This window comes from Bombina bombina, chromosome 1, assembly GCF_027579735.1.
Source record: "Bombina bombina isolate aBomBom1 chromosome 1, aBomBom1.pri, whole genome shotgun sequence".
Taxonomy (NCBI): domain Eukaryota; kingdom Metazoa; phylum Chordata; class Amphibia; order Anura; family Bombinatoridae; genus Bombina; species Bombina bombina.
In genome coordinates this window covers 1,151,877,993-1,151,896,289 of record NC_069499.1, presented here as the reverse complement: position 1 = coordinate 1,151,896,289, position 18,297 = coordinate 1,151,877,993, and the positions used below count along the sequence as shown (strand labels likewise).

Sequence of the window (18,297 nt, the reverse complement as noted above, 5' to 3'; positions counted from 1 at the left end):
TGGATGATTAACCCCTTAATACAAAAACAGATTAACAAAACGAAAAATATGATTTTTAAACAGTCATAACAACTGCCACAGCTCCTACTTTTGAAGCATTTTGAGCACTTCAGAGATGTCCTATAGCATGCAGGGGACTGCTGAGGGAAGCTGAATGTCACAGTTTGTAATTTTAACTGCACAAACTGTAACTTTTATACTATAACAGTGGAAAGCCTCAGGAAACTGTTTCTAGGCAAAAATAAAGCCAGCCATGTGGAAAAAACTAGGCCCCAATAAGTTTTATCACCAAAGCATATATAAAAACGATTAAACATGCCAGCAAACGTTTTATATTGCACATTAATCAGAGTATATACCTCTGATAGCAAGCCTGATACTAGTCGCTATTAAATCACTGTATTTAGGCTTTAACTTACATTAATCCGGTATCAGCAGCATTTTCTAGCAAATTCCATCCCTAGAAAAACTTAACTGCACATACCTTATTGCAGGATACCCTGCACGCCATTCTCCCTCTGAAGTTACCTCACTCCTCAGACATATGTGAGAACGGCAGTGGATCTTAGTTACTTCTGCTAAGATCATAGAAAAACGCAGGCAGATTCTTCTTCTAAATGCTGCCTGAGATAAAACAGTACACTCCGGTACCATTTAAAAACAATAAACTTTTGATTGAAGAAAAAACCAACTATATTTTACCACTTTCCTCTAACTACCTCCAGCTATGTTGAGAGTTTGCAAGAGAATGACTGGATATGGCAGTTAGGGGAGGAGCTATATAGCAGCTCTGCTGTGGGTGATCCTCTTGCAACTTCCTGTTGGGAAGGAGAATATCCCACAAGTAATGGATGATCCGTGGACTGGATACACCTAACAAGAGAAAAGGAGGGAGCTTGCTCCAATATGTACAAAATTCATAAAACAAGGTGTACGGGCAACTTTACTTTACCCAGCAAAACTGAAATTGTTGATAGAGGGACGCACATATTACTTTGAATCAACTCAAGACACAGGAAAACTTTATGACAAGACATTCCCCCCAGGATAAGGTTAAAATTAAGACAAAATACATGAGACAGTACAGATACTCTGTTTAATATAAAATGATTAGATTAGTTGAAAATAAGGGAAGGGAGGGAAGCTGGGGTAAACTTCCCCTAGCGGCGGCGCTTTTATAGGGAATTTTTTTTTTTCTTATGTTATGATATAGATGGATATAAAGAACAAGTTTAAATTGATTTCTTGGAACATAGGAGGCCTTACATCCCCTATCAAATGCAAAATAATGTTGTCCCAATTAAGGAAAAAAAATACGGATATACCTCTCTTGCAAGAAACTCACTTAAAACCTGAAGAAGTGCTCAAGCTTAATACTTCTTGGGTTAAGGAAGTTATATTTTCCTCTACATTAAAAAGAAAAAGTGGGGTAGCGATTCTTTTTGGGAAGAAACTTGTATATGAAGTTGTACATATAGAAACAGACAAGGAGGGGAGATACCTAATTGTGAAAATAAAAATAATGAAAACATTATATACACTTTGTAATGTGTTCGCTCCCAATGTCTTCAGCCTCCCGTTCTGGGAAAACTTACAAAATAAGCTTATGACATATGCAGAGGGCTACTTGATACTCAGAGGTGACTTCAACATGGCACCAAAATATCCACTTGATAGGCTAAGACAGAACACTTCCCCCCAGAAAACGAAGAGAGATAACCTAGAATCAAAATTATTTGTTAAACTGACTAAAAACTTAAAGATATGCGACATTTGGAGACTACAGAACACTGATGCTAGAGACTACACATGTTATTCTCGAGCACATAAGACACTCTCTAGAATAGACCTCTTCTTGATAGATAAGAGACTCTGTAAATCTAAAGTGATAGCTGGAATCTCACCAATCACCACATCCAAACACACGCCGATCTCCCTTGAGTTCCAATCAAACTATCTAGAGAGAGGGAACAGAGGTTTTCAGTTCCCACGATATCTAGCTTCTGATAACAAATTAAAAAATTGGCTGATCGCCAAATTTCATGAATTTGCCTATTTCAATCGAGAACACATATCCCGACCGGCATTATATTGGGAAACAGCTAAAGCGGTTCTAAGGGGGGAGATAATGGCATATAGTATATCCAGAACTAAGAGACTTAAGACGAGGAAAGGGGAGCTCCTGAGAGCAGCAACAAACGCATATAACCAATATATATATATATATCAGAAAACTCCAGAAAGCTGGTCTAGGTATATTTCTGCCTTAGCAGATAGAGATTCGTATTACTTATATAAAACATCTCAAAGTGACCTTAGATTACAGGCTAGGCTATATCATTATGGAAATAGAACAGGGAAATTCTTGGCAAACTTGGTTAGAAGGGATAAAGCCTCTCCTATAATAGATCACATATCATCGGAAGGTAAGCATTTTAAATCACCAGCTGAATTGACTGGAGAATTTGAGGATTATTATAGAACCCTCTATACTTCTAAGACATCAAATTTTACAGAACGAGAAGAATTCTGGAAGAAAATAACCTATCCGGTTTTAACTCCCAATGTACTTGATAGCCTACACTCTCCTATTACTGAGCAAGAAATCCTTACAATTCAAAATTTTGTTTCAAATAAAGCCCCGGGACCTGATGCTCTTCCGAACGAATTTTATAAGATACTCTCATCTGAAATAACAGTACATCTAACTTCGTTATTTAATGATCCATATATTAAGGGCAACACACCATCATCTGAATTGTTCACTTCCCACACAGCTCTTATTCTTAAACCAGGGAAAGACCCGACCAGAAAAGAATCTTATAGACCTATCGCGCTCCTAAACACAGACTACACTGTGTGCAGAATTATTAGGCAAATGAGTATTTTGACCACATCATCCTCTTTATGCATGTTGTCTTACTCCAAGCTGTATAGGCTCAAAAGCCTACTACCAATTAAGCATATTAGGTGATGTGCATCTCTGTAATGAGAAGGGGTGTGGTCTAATGACATCAACACCCTATATCAGGTGTGTATAATTATTAGGCAACTTCCTTTCCTTTGGCAAAATGGGTCAAAAGAAGGACTTGACAGGCTCAGAAAAGTCAAAAATAGTGAGATATCTTGCAGAGGGATGCAGCACTCTTAAAATTGCAAAGCTTCTGAAGCGTGATCATCGAACAATCAAGCGTTTCATTCAAAATAGTCAACAGGGTCGCAAGAAGCGTGTGGAAAAACCAAGGCGCAAAATAACTGCCCATGAACTGAGAAAAGTCAAGCGTGCAGCTGCCAAGATGCCACTTGCCACCAGTTTGGCCATATTTCAGAGCTGCAACATCACTGGAGTGCCCAAAAGCACAAGGTGTGCAATACTCAGAGACATGGCCAAGGTAAGAAAGGCTGAAAGACGACCACCACTGAACAAGACACACAAGCTGAAATGTCAAGACTGGGCCAAGAAATATCTCAAGACTGATTTTTCTAAGGTTTTATGGACTGATGAAATGAGAGTGAGTCTTGATGGGCCAGATGGATGGGCCCGTGGCTGGATTGGTAAAGGGCAGAGAGCTCCAGTCCGACTCAGACGCCAGCAAGGTGGAGGTGGAGTACTGGTTTGGGCTGGTATCATCAAAGATGAGCTTGTGGGGCCTTTTCGGGTTGAGGATGGAGTCAAGCTCAACTCCCAGTCCTACTGCTAGTTTCTGGAAGACACCTTCTTCAAGCAGTGGTACAGGAAGAAGTCTGCATCCTTCAAGAAAAACATGATTTTCATGCAGGACAATGCTCCATCACACGCGTCCAAGTACTCCACAGCGTGGCTGGCAAGAAAGGGTATAAAAGAAGAAAATCTAATGACATGGCCTCCTTGTTCACCTGATCTGAACCCCATTGAGAACCTGTAGTCCATCATCAAATGTGAGATTTACAAGGAGGGAAAACAGTACACCTCTCTGAACAGTGTCTGGGAGGCTGTGGTTGCTGCTGCACGCAATGTTGATGGTGAACAGATCAAAACACTGACAGAATCCATGGATGGCAGGCTTTTGAGTGTCCTTGCAAAGAAAGGTGGCTATATTGGTCACTGATTTGTTTTTGTTTTGTTTTTGAATGTCAGAAATGTATATTTGTGAATGTTGAGATGTTATATTGGTTTCACTGGTAAAAATAAATAATTGAAATGGGTATATATTTGTTTTTTGTTAAGTTGCCTAATAATTATGCACAGTAATAGTCACCTGCACACACAGTTATCCCCCTAAAATAGCTATAACTAAAAACAAACTAAAAACTACTTCCAAAACTATTCAGCTTTGATATTAATGAGTTTTTTGGGTTCATTGAGAACATGGTTGTTGTTCAATAATAAAATTAATCCTCAAAAATACAACTTGCCTAATAATTCTGCACTCCTTGTATAAACTACTAACGGCTATTCTGGCAAGGAGGCTTAAATCCCTCCTTCCCACTATCATCCACAAAGACCAAGCTGGATTTATCTCGAAACGCAACTCCTCAGCTAAAATCAGGGAAGTATTTCTTACAATAGAATACTTCAAAGTTAAGGAGGAGCTGCAGAGCAGGAGGGGAGAAAACATCTCGGACATGGTGATCATCATTATTGACGCTGAAAAAGCGTTTGATTCGGTATATTATGATCACCTTTCATTCACCTTGAAGCAGTTCGGACTGGGTGGTAATTTTCTTTGTTTGTTTAATAACCTCTATAAAAATGCCTCCACAAAAATTATAGTAAACGGGAGATTTGTCTCAAAACATAAATTAGAAAGGGGAACTAGGCACTCTCTCCCCACTTTTATTTGATTTGGCTATTGAACCCCTGGCCATTCAAATCCGGCAACAATTGGAAGGAATCAAGGTCAAGAAAAAGGAGCAGCAAATAGCATTATACGCCAATGATGTTTTGATATATATATCAAACACTTGTAGAAATACAATAATAGATCAGTTCAGAACCTTATCCGGATACAAGGTTAATGCTGCAAAATCGGAATCGGAGCTTCTCTTGATCAAACAGATGAAGGACTCACTTATAGCCAATCCCTTCAGTGTAGTGCAAGATTCAGTCAAATACCTAGGTATCTGGATATCTCATAATCCTGACAAGTGGTATACTCTGAATATACCCCCAGTACTTACGAGTGTGAAAGAAGCCTTTAAAAATTGGCAGATGCTCCCTCTTTCTTTATCAGGGCGTATAGCCCTTTATAAGATGACTCTTCTTCCGAAAATACTATATGTCCTCCAAAACACTCCACTGATTCTTAAAATGAAGGATATTTTATCATTTAATGTAGCTCTACGCTCATTCATATGGCAGAACAAAAAACCTAGAATCTCACTAGCTAAACTAGCCTTACCTGTGAAATTCGGAGGACTATCTCTCCCTGACTTACGTACATATAATCAAGTATTTTTAGCTCGTATTGTAGCAGACTGGCTCACCAACAGTAATAACATCACGAATATTGAAATAGATTGTAGTATAGCACACCCATTCTCTTTAAGGGTCTTATTACACTGCAACAACAATGTGTATCCTCCTGAACTAAAAAAAATAAGATCAATGTATAATCCAATCCAAATGTGGAAGAGGATATGTAACTCATTATCCATAGAATACAGGGTATCAAGATATAATCCACTATTAAATAATCCTCAGTTTCAAGCTGGGATGCAATCGGCTCTCTTCTCGCAGTGGGAGGGTCAAGGTCTTGGCCAGATCTATCAATTAATAGATTTTGAAAGAAGATGTATCAGGACCTTTAACTCTTTCAAAGAAGAATTCCATATCCCCAACAAAAACTTCTTTGCTTACCTTCAAGCAAGACATTTTGCTACTAAGTTGTTAACAGACCATGGATGGGATTGGTCTCTGCGAAATATTGAGAACTGGCTTTTCTTAGTCAAGAACAGAATAACATCAATTTCTTATATCTATCAAAACTTGATCTCAATTAAAGGTCCAGAGGCAATGGAAAAAAATCCAATGTAAATGGGCCGAATAGCCAATTTAGGACTCTCTGGACCCTAATTTATTCATTCTTTCAGTACAAGTGGTTTCCCGTGCAACTCTATCCGCATCTTGGAGGGAGTCGCATGTTAAGTTCCTGCATATGTCTTACTTTACACCGAAAAAAGGTTCTCAGTGTCAGAATGTTAGATTCAATAGATGCCCAAAATGCTCTTTTCCTTCGGCTAGTCTACTGCATATGTTATGAAGTTACAATACTGGCTAGTCAACACGCTGGGTGTCCCCCCTCCTTGTCTCTTTCACCATTAAAAGTAGTATTGTTCGCTCATGACAAGGGCCTGCCTCCTATTAGTGCTAAAATCATTAATTTGATTATCCTAGCTGGCAGATACTTGATTTTAAAGAAGTGGAAAACTAAAGTAGTTCCGAGTATAACAGAAGTCAAAAACTGTTTAAAGAAACAATGTATTATCAAACAGGTGGATACTGATTTACAAAATGATGAAGATGTGAAAAGGTTCTTTTCAAAGTGGTCTCTGTTTGTAAAAACTTTACCTGATAGTGAGATTGAATATTTAATATACCCATTCAGAAATTTGGAACTAATACTACTGGGGTTATGGTAATTGATTATAACTTTTTATCTAATTTTTTTGTTTTGGTGGGTTTGAGTGAATAGTTTTTATTTTTTTGGGTATATAGGGAAAGATGAGTATTCAAGGATAAGTGAACTACCAGGGCAACCAGAATAAATGTGTTGATAGAGCAGAATGTTAGGCTGCTGTTTTTCTTTTACTTTTAGGGAGTTAAGTTATGATTGATAAAAATGGATATATAAATGACCCCCAAATATGTTAACATAAAGATAATGTCCCCCTTTCTTTTTTCTGTTCTGTACCCTGACTTGAAATATCAATAAAAATGGATTGGAAAAAAAATATTGTATTTTCTTTCTAAATCATGAAAGAAAAAATGTGGGTTTCATGTCCCTTTAACAGCTCTACTGGGGTGCTCTTTGCTTCCTCCTGCTGGCCAGGAGTTGAATATCCCACTAGTAATTGGAATGAAATCGTTGACTCTCCATGCCATAGGAAAGAAATGAAAATTAAAAGGGTACAAAGGCTTTAGTTTTTAAAGGACATTAAAAACCCCTTATACAGTATTTTCTGTTAGATCAGTTCCCTGACATATTATTTACTAATTTAATTATATTTATTTTTATTTTTAAATAAACTTTATTATGAGAATTTTGAGTAATACAAAGCAAATATATCAGAGAAGTGTACCAAACAAAATGATTGGAAATTGTACATTTTAATAATATTAATTTTTAAAACTTTGTTACAACCTCTTTGAGGGCAGCTGTTTACTATATTGATCTCACTTACTTAAAAACCTTCCAGTTTTTATTTTCTTGCTTGTCTTTTTCAAGATCAACTCCCACAACCCTACTAAAGGGAACTGATACTTAACCCATATTTGTATTATCCTGTGTACATAGACTCAACAATATAGACATGTCTACTCCCAACCTCAGTAACTTCACCGATAAAATAGTTTATATTTGAGAGATGAGCAATGGCACCACTCTTATTACTTTGAGAAAACACTTTATTTAAATGTATAGAATATAATCTAATATGTAGTTATACTATGTAATTGTGTATAGGTGCCGAGTATCAGAGAGAAACATATAAAAGAACAATTCCAGCAAGAGAGCTGGACAGGATACTAACCAGAAAAGCACTCTGCCCTCATACGTATGGGCTTAGTGTATATGTTTTAAAATATATCAACTTTATTAGTTTTATTTAAAAAGGGTTACACACAATAATAACAGTTGCAGCAAGTAAAAGTAGTTTTCAAACTAATGTAGTGAAAATGGTGGATAGTTACAAATTTATATCCTGAATTGATATCATGGATAGTAACTCCAACCTAAAGCGGATTTGTGGTAAACCTTAATGGTAAATGTATGTTTATAATCTGCTGTGGGCTAACATCCCTGCAAAATTGAGGCCAACCTGTTAGGGGCCACTATTCAGTCAAAGTGTGTACTCATAAATTGTATACCTCACTGAGTGTTATGTGGATACTAAAATAAATTGCACCCATATGTACTCTGTGCTAGAGTACTGCAACAGTAGTAGTATGGCTAGGAATTGATACCTTGTAAGTTATGTGTAGTTTGTACTTATATATACAAATTACTTGTTAGTGTGCCCGTGGGTCACAATTAAAATATTCATTGCTCCAAAGATTAGAGGTATATCTCCGCCGTCATATGTACAGCCCAATATCTAAAATGGAGCGTGTGTATATAAGTGAAACCACAGGAGTTACCGTGTATTCAAACGTTAAGTTACAGTGTAACTAATGACTCGCAACTAACTTTGTATCGGTTGCTATTGATTAATTAAAAAGTTACATATCGTATACTTTTGTTATAAGATTTTCAGCAACCTACAAAGGAGTGTAATACTGTACTTAGCGAGGAGGCTTATACAAATTACTTGTTAGTGTGCCCATGGGCTTAACACTAAAGCTCGCCACCAAGCAGGTATGTGCAGGATATGCAATTTATTTATTACAGCAGTAACCTAAATCAGCTGGTTTCAGAAACTCTCGAATAGCAAGACTCTTATAGAGAGACCTCTCACCCCCACTGTGAATTGTATACACTTAGTATTAAACGTGCAAATAAATAAGGAATGTCTATATGCCCTAAGGTCACACTTAGATTGTGCAGTGTTCCAAAAGTTAAGGAATACAGAAGCCACTGTAAATTAAGCTCAACGTTTAACCTGTATATACATAGATAAAACTTGTTTATATGGAGTGCACTGCCGTGTATCAAAGCACTATACAGTTCAGTTTACCCTAGGTTTGTCAAGTGTTGCCACTAAAAATACTTATTGTTAGTTGTTAAATATCATATCATATGCTTGTAATTTGTACTGTGGGTACCACCAACAGAGGTTAGTAAAAGAAAATATGAATAGCACAAAGCTTGCCCTAGGACAGTAATAATTTGTGCTGAAATTACAGGTATGTGCTACATAAGTAGCTTAAATTAGCTAGTATCGGATAAGCCTGAACAACAGATCTCCTAAGGAAATACCACTTTCCCCATAGTTGCTTAATGCATAAGAAATACCACTTAGACTAGTGCAAAATTAAAACTACAGGACTACACTCCCTTAACATGTTTCACCTACTGGCTTTGACGGCGGAGATATACCTCTAATCTGTGGAGCAACTAATATTTTAATTGTGACCCACGGGCACACTAACAAGTAATTTGTATATATAAGTGCAAACTACACATAACTTGCAAGGTATCAATACCTAGCCATACTACTACTGTTGCAGTACTCTAGCACAGAGTACATATGGGTACAATTTATTTTAGTATCCACATAACACTCAGTGAGGTATACAATTTATGAGTACACACTTTGACTAATTAGTGGCCCCTAAAAGGGTGACAACTCAATTTTGCAGGGATGTTAGCCCACAGCAGATTATAAACATACCTTTACCATTAAGGTTTACCACAATTCCTCTTTAGGTTGGAGTTACTATCCATATCAATTCAGGTTAAAAATTTGTAACTATCCACCATTTTCACTACATTAGTTTGAAAACCACTTTTACTTGCTGCAACTGTTTTTATTGTGTGTAACCCTTTTTAAATAAAACTAATAAAGTTGATATATTTTAAAACCTATATACACTAAGCCCATACGTATGAGGGCAGAGTGCTTTTCTGGTTCGTATCCTGTCCGGCTCTCTTGCTGGAATTTTCTTGTATAAAAATAGTTTATATGTCTGTAATAGTACAAAGTTTGAGGATTACATAGCGATATGTCATTTTTGAGCATAAACATTTGAGTGAATTGAGATGGAGATATTCCATTATGTTAGTAAATACCTTCATGTATGTTTAGATGCTAACACATGTAATGAATGCCTGTTTGTGCCATGTCTTGTATTGTTTGTATTTACAAACCAATATAAAAATGTTACTACCACTCTAAACTAGCAGCATTTTTATTTCTTTCAGATGTTCTGTGTACCATATATACATACAGAGAATTTACACACACACAAATAAAAAAAAAAATCTGAAAACTACAAATCCCAAGATACATGATCTTTTACATCACTTAACTATAAACATCCAGATCAACTTATTAAACATTTAACATTCTTAAAATATATTTTAGTGAGTCACGGTGCTTAATATACATGAAATGTATACAATATACAATCTATTAGCCAAGATTAATCATTATAATATTGAAGTTTCAATGACAAAAATGTGTATTTTTTTAACAAAGTGTTATGAACAAAGAAAAGCAATATTTCAATTTTATGTTGAATATTGGCATCTCAAAATTAATTTGCATTGCAACTCTCAACACTAGTCAACATGCAATCTACATTTTAGCCAGCATATTAATATCTCAAAGACAGACCACTTTAAATTAATTTTCATCTACTACTTAGATGAAACAGTATTACTGGAAACAAATTACAAATGGTTGTAACAGCTATGGAAGTAAACAGAGATTTACATTTTTGGTTTGGAAGTAGTCAAATAGGTAATCAAATAATAATTAACAGTTCAATGGCTTTGGAAAATATACAGTAACATTGTATCACATTATCCTTATTTTCTTTTGAAGAGAGTATTCCCCTCACAAGTCAAAAATATATAAATGGCAGTGCTAGGTAGCATATTAAACAGAATGCATTACATTATCCCATGTCTTAGCTACAGTACATACACATTTCTCTCCAGAACTGGGTACTTTATTAACCGTTCTTACCCACGGTTCTTATCCAACAATACAGTATTAGGGACACTTACTTGTTTAATATATTAATGTTGTGCAAAATATTCAGAGTATACATTTACATTATACCTGAGCCTCTAATGGACTCACCTCTATCATACTATTGCAATGTGTTTTTGTGTGTACTTATCAACAGTTTTGTAAGTACTCTCTTGTGAAATAATTTGATTGACAAGCAAGCTAGTGCAGAATCCGCACCTATGTATGTTCTGAGATTGGTACCAGACAGATGCACAGAGTACTGATCAGAGTTAAAACTAGACACTTCATATATGTTTTCATCAAAATGCACTTTGTGTTGTTTAGTGCTTTACAGCATCCTGTTCTTTTTATGTTCCTTTAATATATGGTCTGTCTCCAGTACTAAAAAATAAAAAATGCTGGATAACTATTGTTAAAAAAGGGATACAAAATAAAAAAAAGTGCTTTATATTGCTTAATTTCACATTTTCTCCTATAAAGCATGCTTTTTAAAGAAAAAAAAAAAAAGCACATACTAGTGGTACGCAATAGGGAAGATAAGTTAGAATATAAATAAATGTTACTTTATTAATATGGAGCAGAATATTTTTTATGCTGTTATTTTGGTACCTTTAAATTAAGCATAAAAAAGTGTATGCTAACATGGGGCACATTATTATGAATATAATTATTATTTTGCATGAGTGACATCACTGCTGCTTAAGGTGTGGTGCATCAGAGATAAAACTGATTTACAAAAGGCTGTAACAGGATAAGAAAACAGTGGACTAAAACGTAACATATGATGTTTTTAACACTATCTTTAATAAAAAAATAATTTATATTCAGAGAGTAGATGGATAGATTTGAGTTTTAACTAGTCAATTTAAATTCTAGTAACAAATCCAGAGCATTCAATTGAGAGAGGGAAATAAGAAATATTATATAAATTAATGATCATCTAAATGTCCACATAATTATAAACCTCTTATTCCAGACTATAGTCCTGTCATGCTAAATGTTTTAAAAAAATATATATATAAAACAATCTAAATTCTAGTCTTAATAATAAAAATATACAACCTTCTGAGCCTTAGATCTATGTGACTGCCCCTTGTAATCCTAATAGTGATGTCATTCAAAATGGAATAGGAAACCAACTAATGGGAGTGTCTGAGTCTCCCTTTATCTAATACAAAACAAAGAACAATTCCTAGTTTCCATTGCTCTTGTAAACTGGTGGTAACAAGTGCCTCAATTAGAGTCTAAGGAGAGGTTTTATGTCACCACCGGTTTACACCAGCAATGGAAACCAAGCTCAAAGAAGCAGTGATATTGTGGAGCACAGAAGAGATTAGATATAAAGTGCTTGAGAAAATAGGTCATCCTAATAACTATAGTTTTATACAGACACATGAAATATGAAAAATCCACTGTACATATGGTAGGTAAAGTTAAGTGGGTGCATCAAAAAGCATCCTTGATATTTTTGAGCTGACGCACTGCAAGATCAACAGGAAGGTTAAACTTTAGGTTACTGAGACGGCTAAGAGTGTTCAGGGCACTTTCAAAGCCACTGCTGGCCATGTAACTCCAGGGCTGGTAATGTGTTTGTATCAATACTCCTGATTTACAGATAAGGTTGAGCCAGGAGACCAGGCGTTGCTCATTCAATGCCATGCAGACCAAAGCCTTGAACTCAGAGTCTGCTCCACGCTTAAACCGATCATGTTCTGTTAAGACTGTATGGATTGCAGAGAGAAGACTCTGTTTTGGGGTAACCTTGCTGCTTCCTGATACAGGCAGGGAAAAGGATTGAGATAGCTTGCGGGCAGGTGACTCCACAAAGGCTCTTCCATTCTGCTCATTGTAATACTTAACAAAGAGCTCCCAGGGATGCATAGTTGGTGGAGATGCTGTGAAGACAGGAATCAAGCAAGCAATAGGAGCCAGCACCAGGCTCATCCCTTGGGAGGTGGCATAAAGTCCATGTGACAGAAGATCTCTGATACAGACCGACAATTCTTTTCTCACTGCCACAGTCAACTCATCTTTCCCTCCCAACGATATCTCTTGCATGTTGGCATAACTGATAACATGGTCATTAGGCTGTTGCCGCAGTGCCAGCTGCCTCACCTTGTCTACAGATACTTCCAACTTCTTGATCAGTGGAGTGAAGTCTCTATTGGTCTCATCTTGTTTCCAGAGGTTGTATGGTATATGTCCAGTTCCACAGCCAAACTGGCTAACAGCAAACAACTGTAGAACCGCTAGAGCACGGCGCATGAGGTGCACACCTGTTTCTTGCATCTGTCTTGCCTGCTCTGGACTCACTGTTTTTTTTTTTTGTTTTGTTTTTTAAAAAAGGAAAAAAGGAAGAAGGAACAAAATTATAAGGTGATGTCATTCTTTGGAATGAAACACTAAGGCAATAACATGAAAAATAGCTAGCTATTCTTATTAGGGATATTAGGAAACAATATACATTTTATATATATATATATATATATATATATATATATATATATATATATATATATATAAAAAAACATACACACACATATACATACATATTCACACTTTATTATTATCGGTTATTTGTAGAGCACCAACAGATTCCGCAACGCTATAAACATAGGCGGTATACAAGGTAACATTTATAGGGATCAAACGGGTAGAAGTTGTTTTGCAGAGGAGGCAGTGAGATTGTCAAGAAGGATGTTGAAGTCGCCGAGAATGAGGGCAGGGGTGTCTGAGGAAAGGAAATAATGTAGCCAGGCAGCAAAGCGATCTAGAAATTGAGTGGAGGAGCCGGGGGGGGGGGGGGGTATAAGACTGCAACACATATAGAGAGGGGAGAGATTAAGTGAATCATGTGGGTTTCAAATGAGGAAAATGTGAGGGAAGAGATGGGTTGTATTTGTTGAAAGGTGCAATGAGAGGAAAGTAAAATACCTACACCACCTCCTTGTCTCTAACCAGACCTAGGAGTGTGGCTGAAGTGGAGACCCCCATGTGATAGTGCAGCAGTGAATGCTGTGTCTAAAGGAGAGAAACCAGTTTCTGTGAGAGCTAGAAGGTTGAGGAAGTGATTGATAAAGAGGTCATGGATAGAAATGAGTTTGTTGCAAAAAGAGCGAGAGTTCCAGAGTGCACAAGTTAAGGGGGTAGTGGCTTTAGATACAAGAGGAATGTGAGTAAGGTTACCAGAGTTTTGTTTTCTGAGTCTATGGAAAGGTACACATGGATGTGCATGGCTAGGAAGTGGTTGGGGACCAGGATTAGGGGAGATGTCACCAGCAGCTAGTACGAGCAAGAGGGAGAGTGACAAGAGATGAGATGCAGATTTGCAGGAATGAGACTGTTTTAGGGATGTGCAGGGGGAAAGAGAGGGTGTTTAGGAATGCGTAAAGTTCATGAGTACAAAACTAAGGTGAGATTAAGAAAGATGGGCTAATAAACAGTGCAGGTGGTGAGGGGGAAGGTGTAATTGAATAAAGTAGTTTGTAATAGAGACAAGAGGTAGCAAAAAGGAATATGAATATATTGAGCATTTTTACAAGAATGGGAACCAATTAAACACATAAAACACATTATTACAGCAGCACTTGCATAAGGAAACAATGAGATACTTAAATCACAAAATTACAGGAGTACTTGCCTTGTGTCTTGCCTCTTGTATAATTCTTATATTATTGCCTCACTTATAAAATGGTCACTTCACAAATGTGAACATATGCTATTGTGACAATGCACACTGCCCAGGCAATGCACCCCCAGTGCAATGCATAGCCCAAGCTAGAGTAAAGTATATAGGCAGGGCAGTCAGCTGGGTCCACTAAATTAGTTGATTGCTAAGTCAAAGACAATTTAAAAGGCCAATTGAAAAGTTAGATTCTGGTCAGGTTAGGGTGAGATAAGTTAAGATAAACAAGGCAGTAACATTTGGGGGAGGTTGAAGCTATGGCATACAACAGCTATACATTTAAGAATAATAGCAAGTACTGAACATCACATGGCAATTAACAAAACATTTGGAGTAAGACATTGGGAATAACATTACAATAAATGCAGGACTTAAGTAACAAGCTAAGATCATATGCTCAATATACATATACCAAAAGAGAGTTACAGGAGAGGGAAAAAACACCAGAATAATATATATATATATATACATATACACACACACACACACACACCTGAGGAAGGTCCAGGTGAGGGCCAAAACGTTGGGAACCCTTTCCAATAAATGTATAAACACTTTCAAAGAATATGATTCCTGAGTTTTTATTGCAAAGCGTTTATAAATCCGGAAACTCTGGACCACTATATGGGTAAGCGTGCTATCTTGCATGATTTACTATATAACTATATATATATATATATATATATATATATATATATATATATATATATATATATATATACACACATACACACACACACACACATATATACATACATACATACACACGTGCCCTTCTACCAAAGCGGATATAGATTATAAATGGATACTACTTAGCACGGCAGTGCCCTGATAACATATAATAACATTGGAGAATGACAAAAACTATTAGCAACCACAAGTTTTACCTTTGTTTCGAGGGTGTGAACCAGCGCTTGGTTGACTCCCTGCTGCTCCTGTATTTGCACATATAGCAGGGCTGCCAACTTCATCTGTAAAGAATAAGCCACTTTTAAAATAAATTGCAATTCACTGCTCACATTAAAAGCAGATCATAGTAGTAATATTTTGTAAGTAACTTATAATCTTCTTTGTCAAATCTTGTTCAGTAGGAACATCTCTATTTTTATATCATATAATACAATACTGCATTTATAAGTTATAAATGTAAGAATATGCATAAATAATAGTAAATCTGTGCAAATAACAAATATTTGACATAGCTTTATTTGTGACTGGCACAATTGTGCTTTTAAAAGCATGGTGTTTTCAGGATCAAGTAACTAATCTTTTCTAGTTTGCTCCATTACTTAAAGGGGCACTAAAATAAAAATGTATCCATTTATAAAAAAAAAGTAGAAATTCCATTCTAAAAAGAAAATGTATGCTTACCTGATAAATGTATTTTTCTTTTTTGACACGATGAGTCCACGGATCATCTTAATTACTAATGGGATATTCACCTCCTGGTCAGTAGGAGGCAGTAAAGAGCACCACAGCAGAGCTGTTAAATAGCTCCTCCCTTCCCTCCCACTCCAGTCATTCGACCGAAGTTAAGGAAAAAAAGGAAAAGCCAAGGTGCAGAGGTGTCTGAAGTTTACAATAACCCACAACCTGTCTTACAAGAACAGGGCGAGCCCTGGACTCATCGTGTCAAAAAAGAAATACATTTATCAGGTAAGCATACATTTTCTTTTCTTTTTTATGACACGACGAGTCCACGAATCATCTTAATTACTAATGGGATTCAATACCCAAGCTAGAGTACACAGATGAAATGGGAGGGACAAGACAGGGAACCTAAAACGGAAGGCACCACTGCTTGAAGATCCTTTCTCCCAAAAGCGGCCTCAGCCGAGGCAAAAGTGTCAAATTTGTAAAACTTTGAAAAAGTGTGTAGAGAGGACCAAGTTGCAGCCCTGCAAATCTGTTCCACAGAAGCTTCATTTTTGAATGCCCATGAGGAAGCAACAGCCCTTGTGAAATGAGCCGTAACTCTCTCGAGAGGCTGCTGTCCAGCAGTCTCATATGCAAAACGTATGATACTCTTCAGCCAAAAAGACAGAAGTAGCCGTAGCTTTCTGTCCCTTATGTTTGCCTGAGAAAATCACAAACAAAGAAGAAGACTGACGAAAGTCCTTAGTCGCCTGCAGGTAAAACTTTAAAGCACGGACCACATCCAAATTGTGCAGAAGTCGTACCTTCTGAGAAGGAGGATTAGGACACAAAGAAGGAACAACAATTTCCTGATTAATGTTCCGATCAGAAACAACCTTAGGAAGAAATCCTAATTTAGTACGTAAAACTACCTTATCTGAATGGAAAATAAAGTAAGGAGAGTCGTACTGCAATGCCGAGAGCTCTGACACTCTACGAGCCGAAGAAATAGCAACAAGAAATAAAACCTTCCAAGATAACAACTTAATATCTAAGGAATGCATAGGCTCAAACGGAGCCCCTTGAAGAACTTTGAGAACTAAATTAAGACTCCATGGAGGAGTAACTGGTTTGAACACAGGCCTGATCCTGACCAAGGCTTGACAAAATGATTGTACATCTGGGACATCCGCCAGACATTTGTGCAACAAAATAGATAAGTCCGAGATTTGACCCTTTAGGGAACTCGTCGATAAACCCTTCCCCAAACCTTCTTGGAGAAAAGACAAAATTCTAGGAATCCTAACTCTACTCCATGAGTAGCCCTTGGATTCACACCAATAGAGATATTTATGCCAAATCTTATAGTAAATCCTTCTAGTTACAGGCTTACGAGCCCGAATCATGGTCTCTATAAAACCCCCGCTTGGATAAAATTAAGCGTTCAATCTCCAAGCAGTCAGCTTCAAATCCTGCGAGGCCAGGCCGGTGCTATGAGGATCACGAGGCCCTCTCCTGTTTGATTTGAGCAATTACCCAAGGAAGAAGAGCAAACGGAGGAAAAAGGTATGCTAGACTGAAGGTCCAAGGGACCACCAGAGCATCTATCAGCTTTGCCTGGGGGTCCCTGGACCTTGACCCGTATCTCGGGAGCTTGGCATTCTGTCGGGATGCCATGAGATCCAATTCAGGCTGACCCCACTTGAGAATCAGGGTGGAGAATACTTCCAGATGGAGTTCCCACTCCCCCGGATAAAAAGGTCTGCCTGCTCAGGAAATCTGCCTCCCAGTTAACCACGCCTGGGATGTGGATAGCCGATAGGCAACAAGAGTGGGCTACCGCCCACTGGATTATTTTGGTTACCTCTGTCATTTCTAAGGAACTACTCGTTCCTCCCTGATTGATGTAAGCCACTGAAGTTATGTTGTCCGACTGGAACCTGATAAACCGGAGTGAGGCTAACTGGGGCCAGGCCAGAAGGGCATTAAAGATTGCTCTCAGTTCTAGAATATTTATAGTAAGAACAGACTCTGACTGAGTCCAAACTCCCTGAGCTTTTAGGGAGCCCCAGACTGCTCCCCACCCCAGAAGGTTGGCGCCTGTTGTCACAATCACCCAAGATGGTCTGCGACAGCAGGTTTCCTGGGAGAGATGATCCAGAGACAACCACCATTGAAGAGAGTCCCTTGTCTCCTGTTCCAGAGTTATTCGAGGAGACCAGTCCCCATAATCTCGGTTGCCCCGTGATCAAAGCACCGCCAACAGAGACCCCAGAACCTTTATGAAAATTCTGGGAGCAGTGGCAAGACCTAAAGGAAGAGCCACAAACTGGAAGTGTTTGTCCTGGAAGGCAAACCTTAGGAACTTGTGATGATCTCTGTGAATAGGAACATGTAGGTACACATCCTTTAAATCC

At 37.5% G+C, this 18,297-nt stretch overlaps 1 protein-coding gene across 1 annotated transcript in view; it reads right to left on the bottom strand.

The window, feature by feature from the left end:
• Window positions 1-10,032: 10,032 nt before the first annotated feature.
• RUNDC1 (RUN domain containing 1) overlaps window positions 10,033-18,297 on the bottom strand; it is an 81,499-nt gene continuing 73,234 nt past the window's right edge. Inside the window, exons 4-5 of the mRNA XM_053699572.1 lie at window positions 15,412-15,495; window positions 10,033-13,151 (exon numbers count right to left, since the gene is read on the bottom strand). Of these exons, the coding sequence (XP_053555547.1) occupies window positions 12,286-13,151; window positions 15,412-15,495 (950 nt within the window). The 3' untranslated portion in view covers window positions 10,033-12,285. The remainder of the gene's footprint in view (window positions 13,152-15,411; window positions 15,496-18,297) is intronic.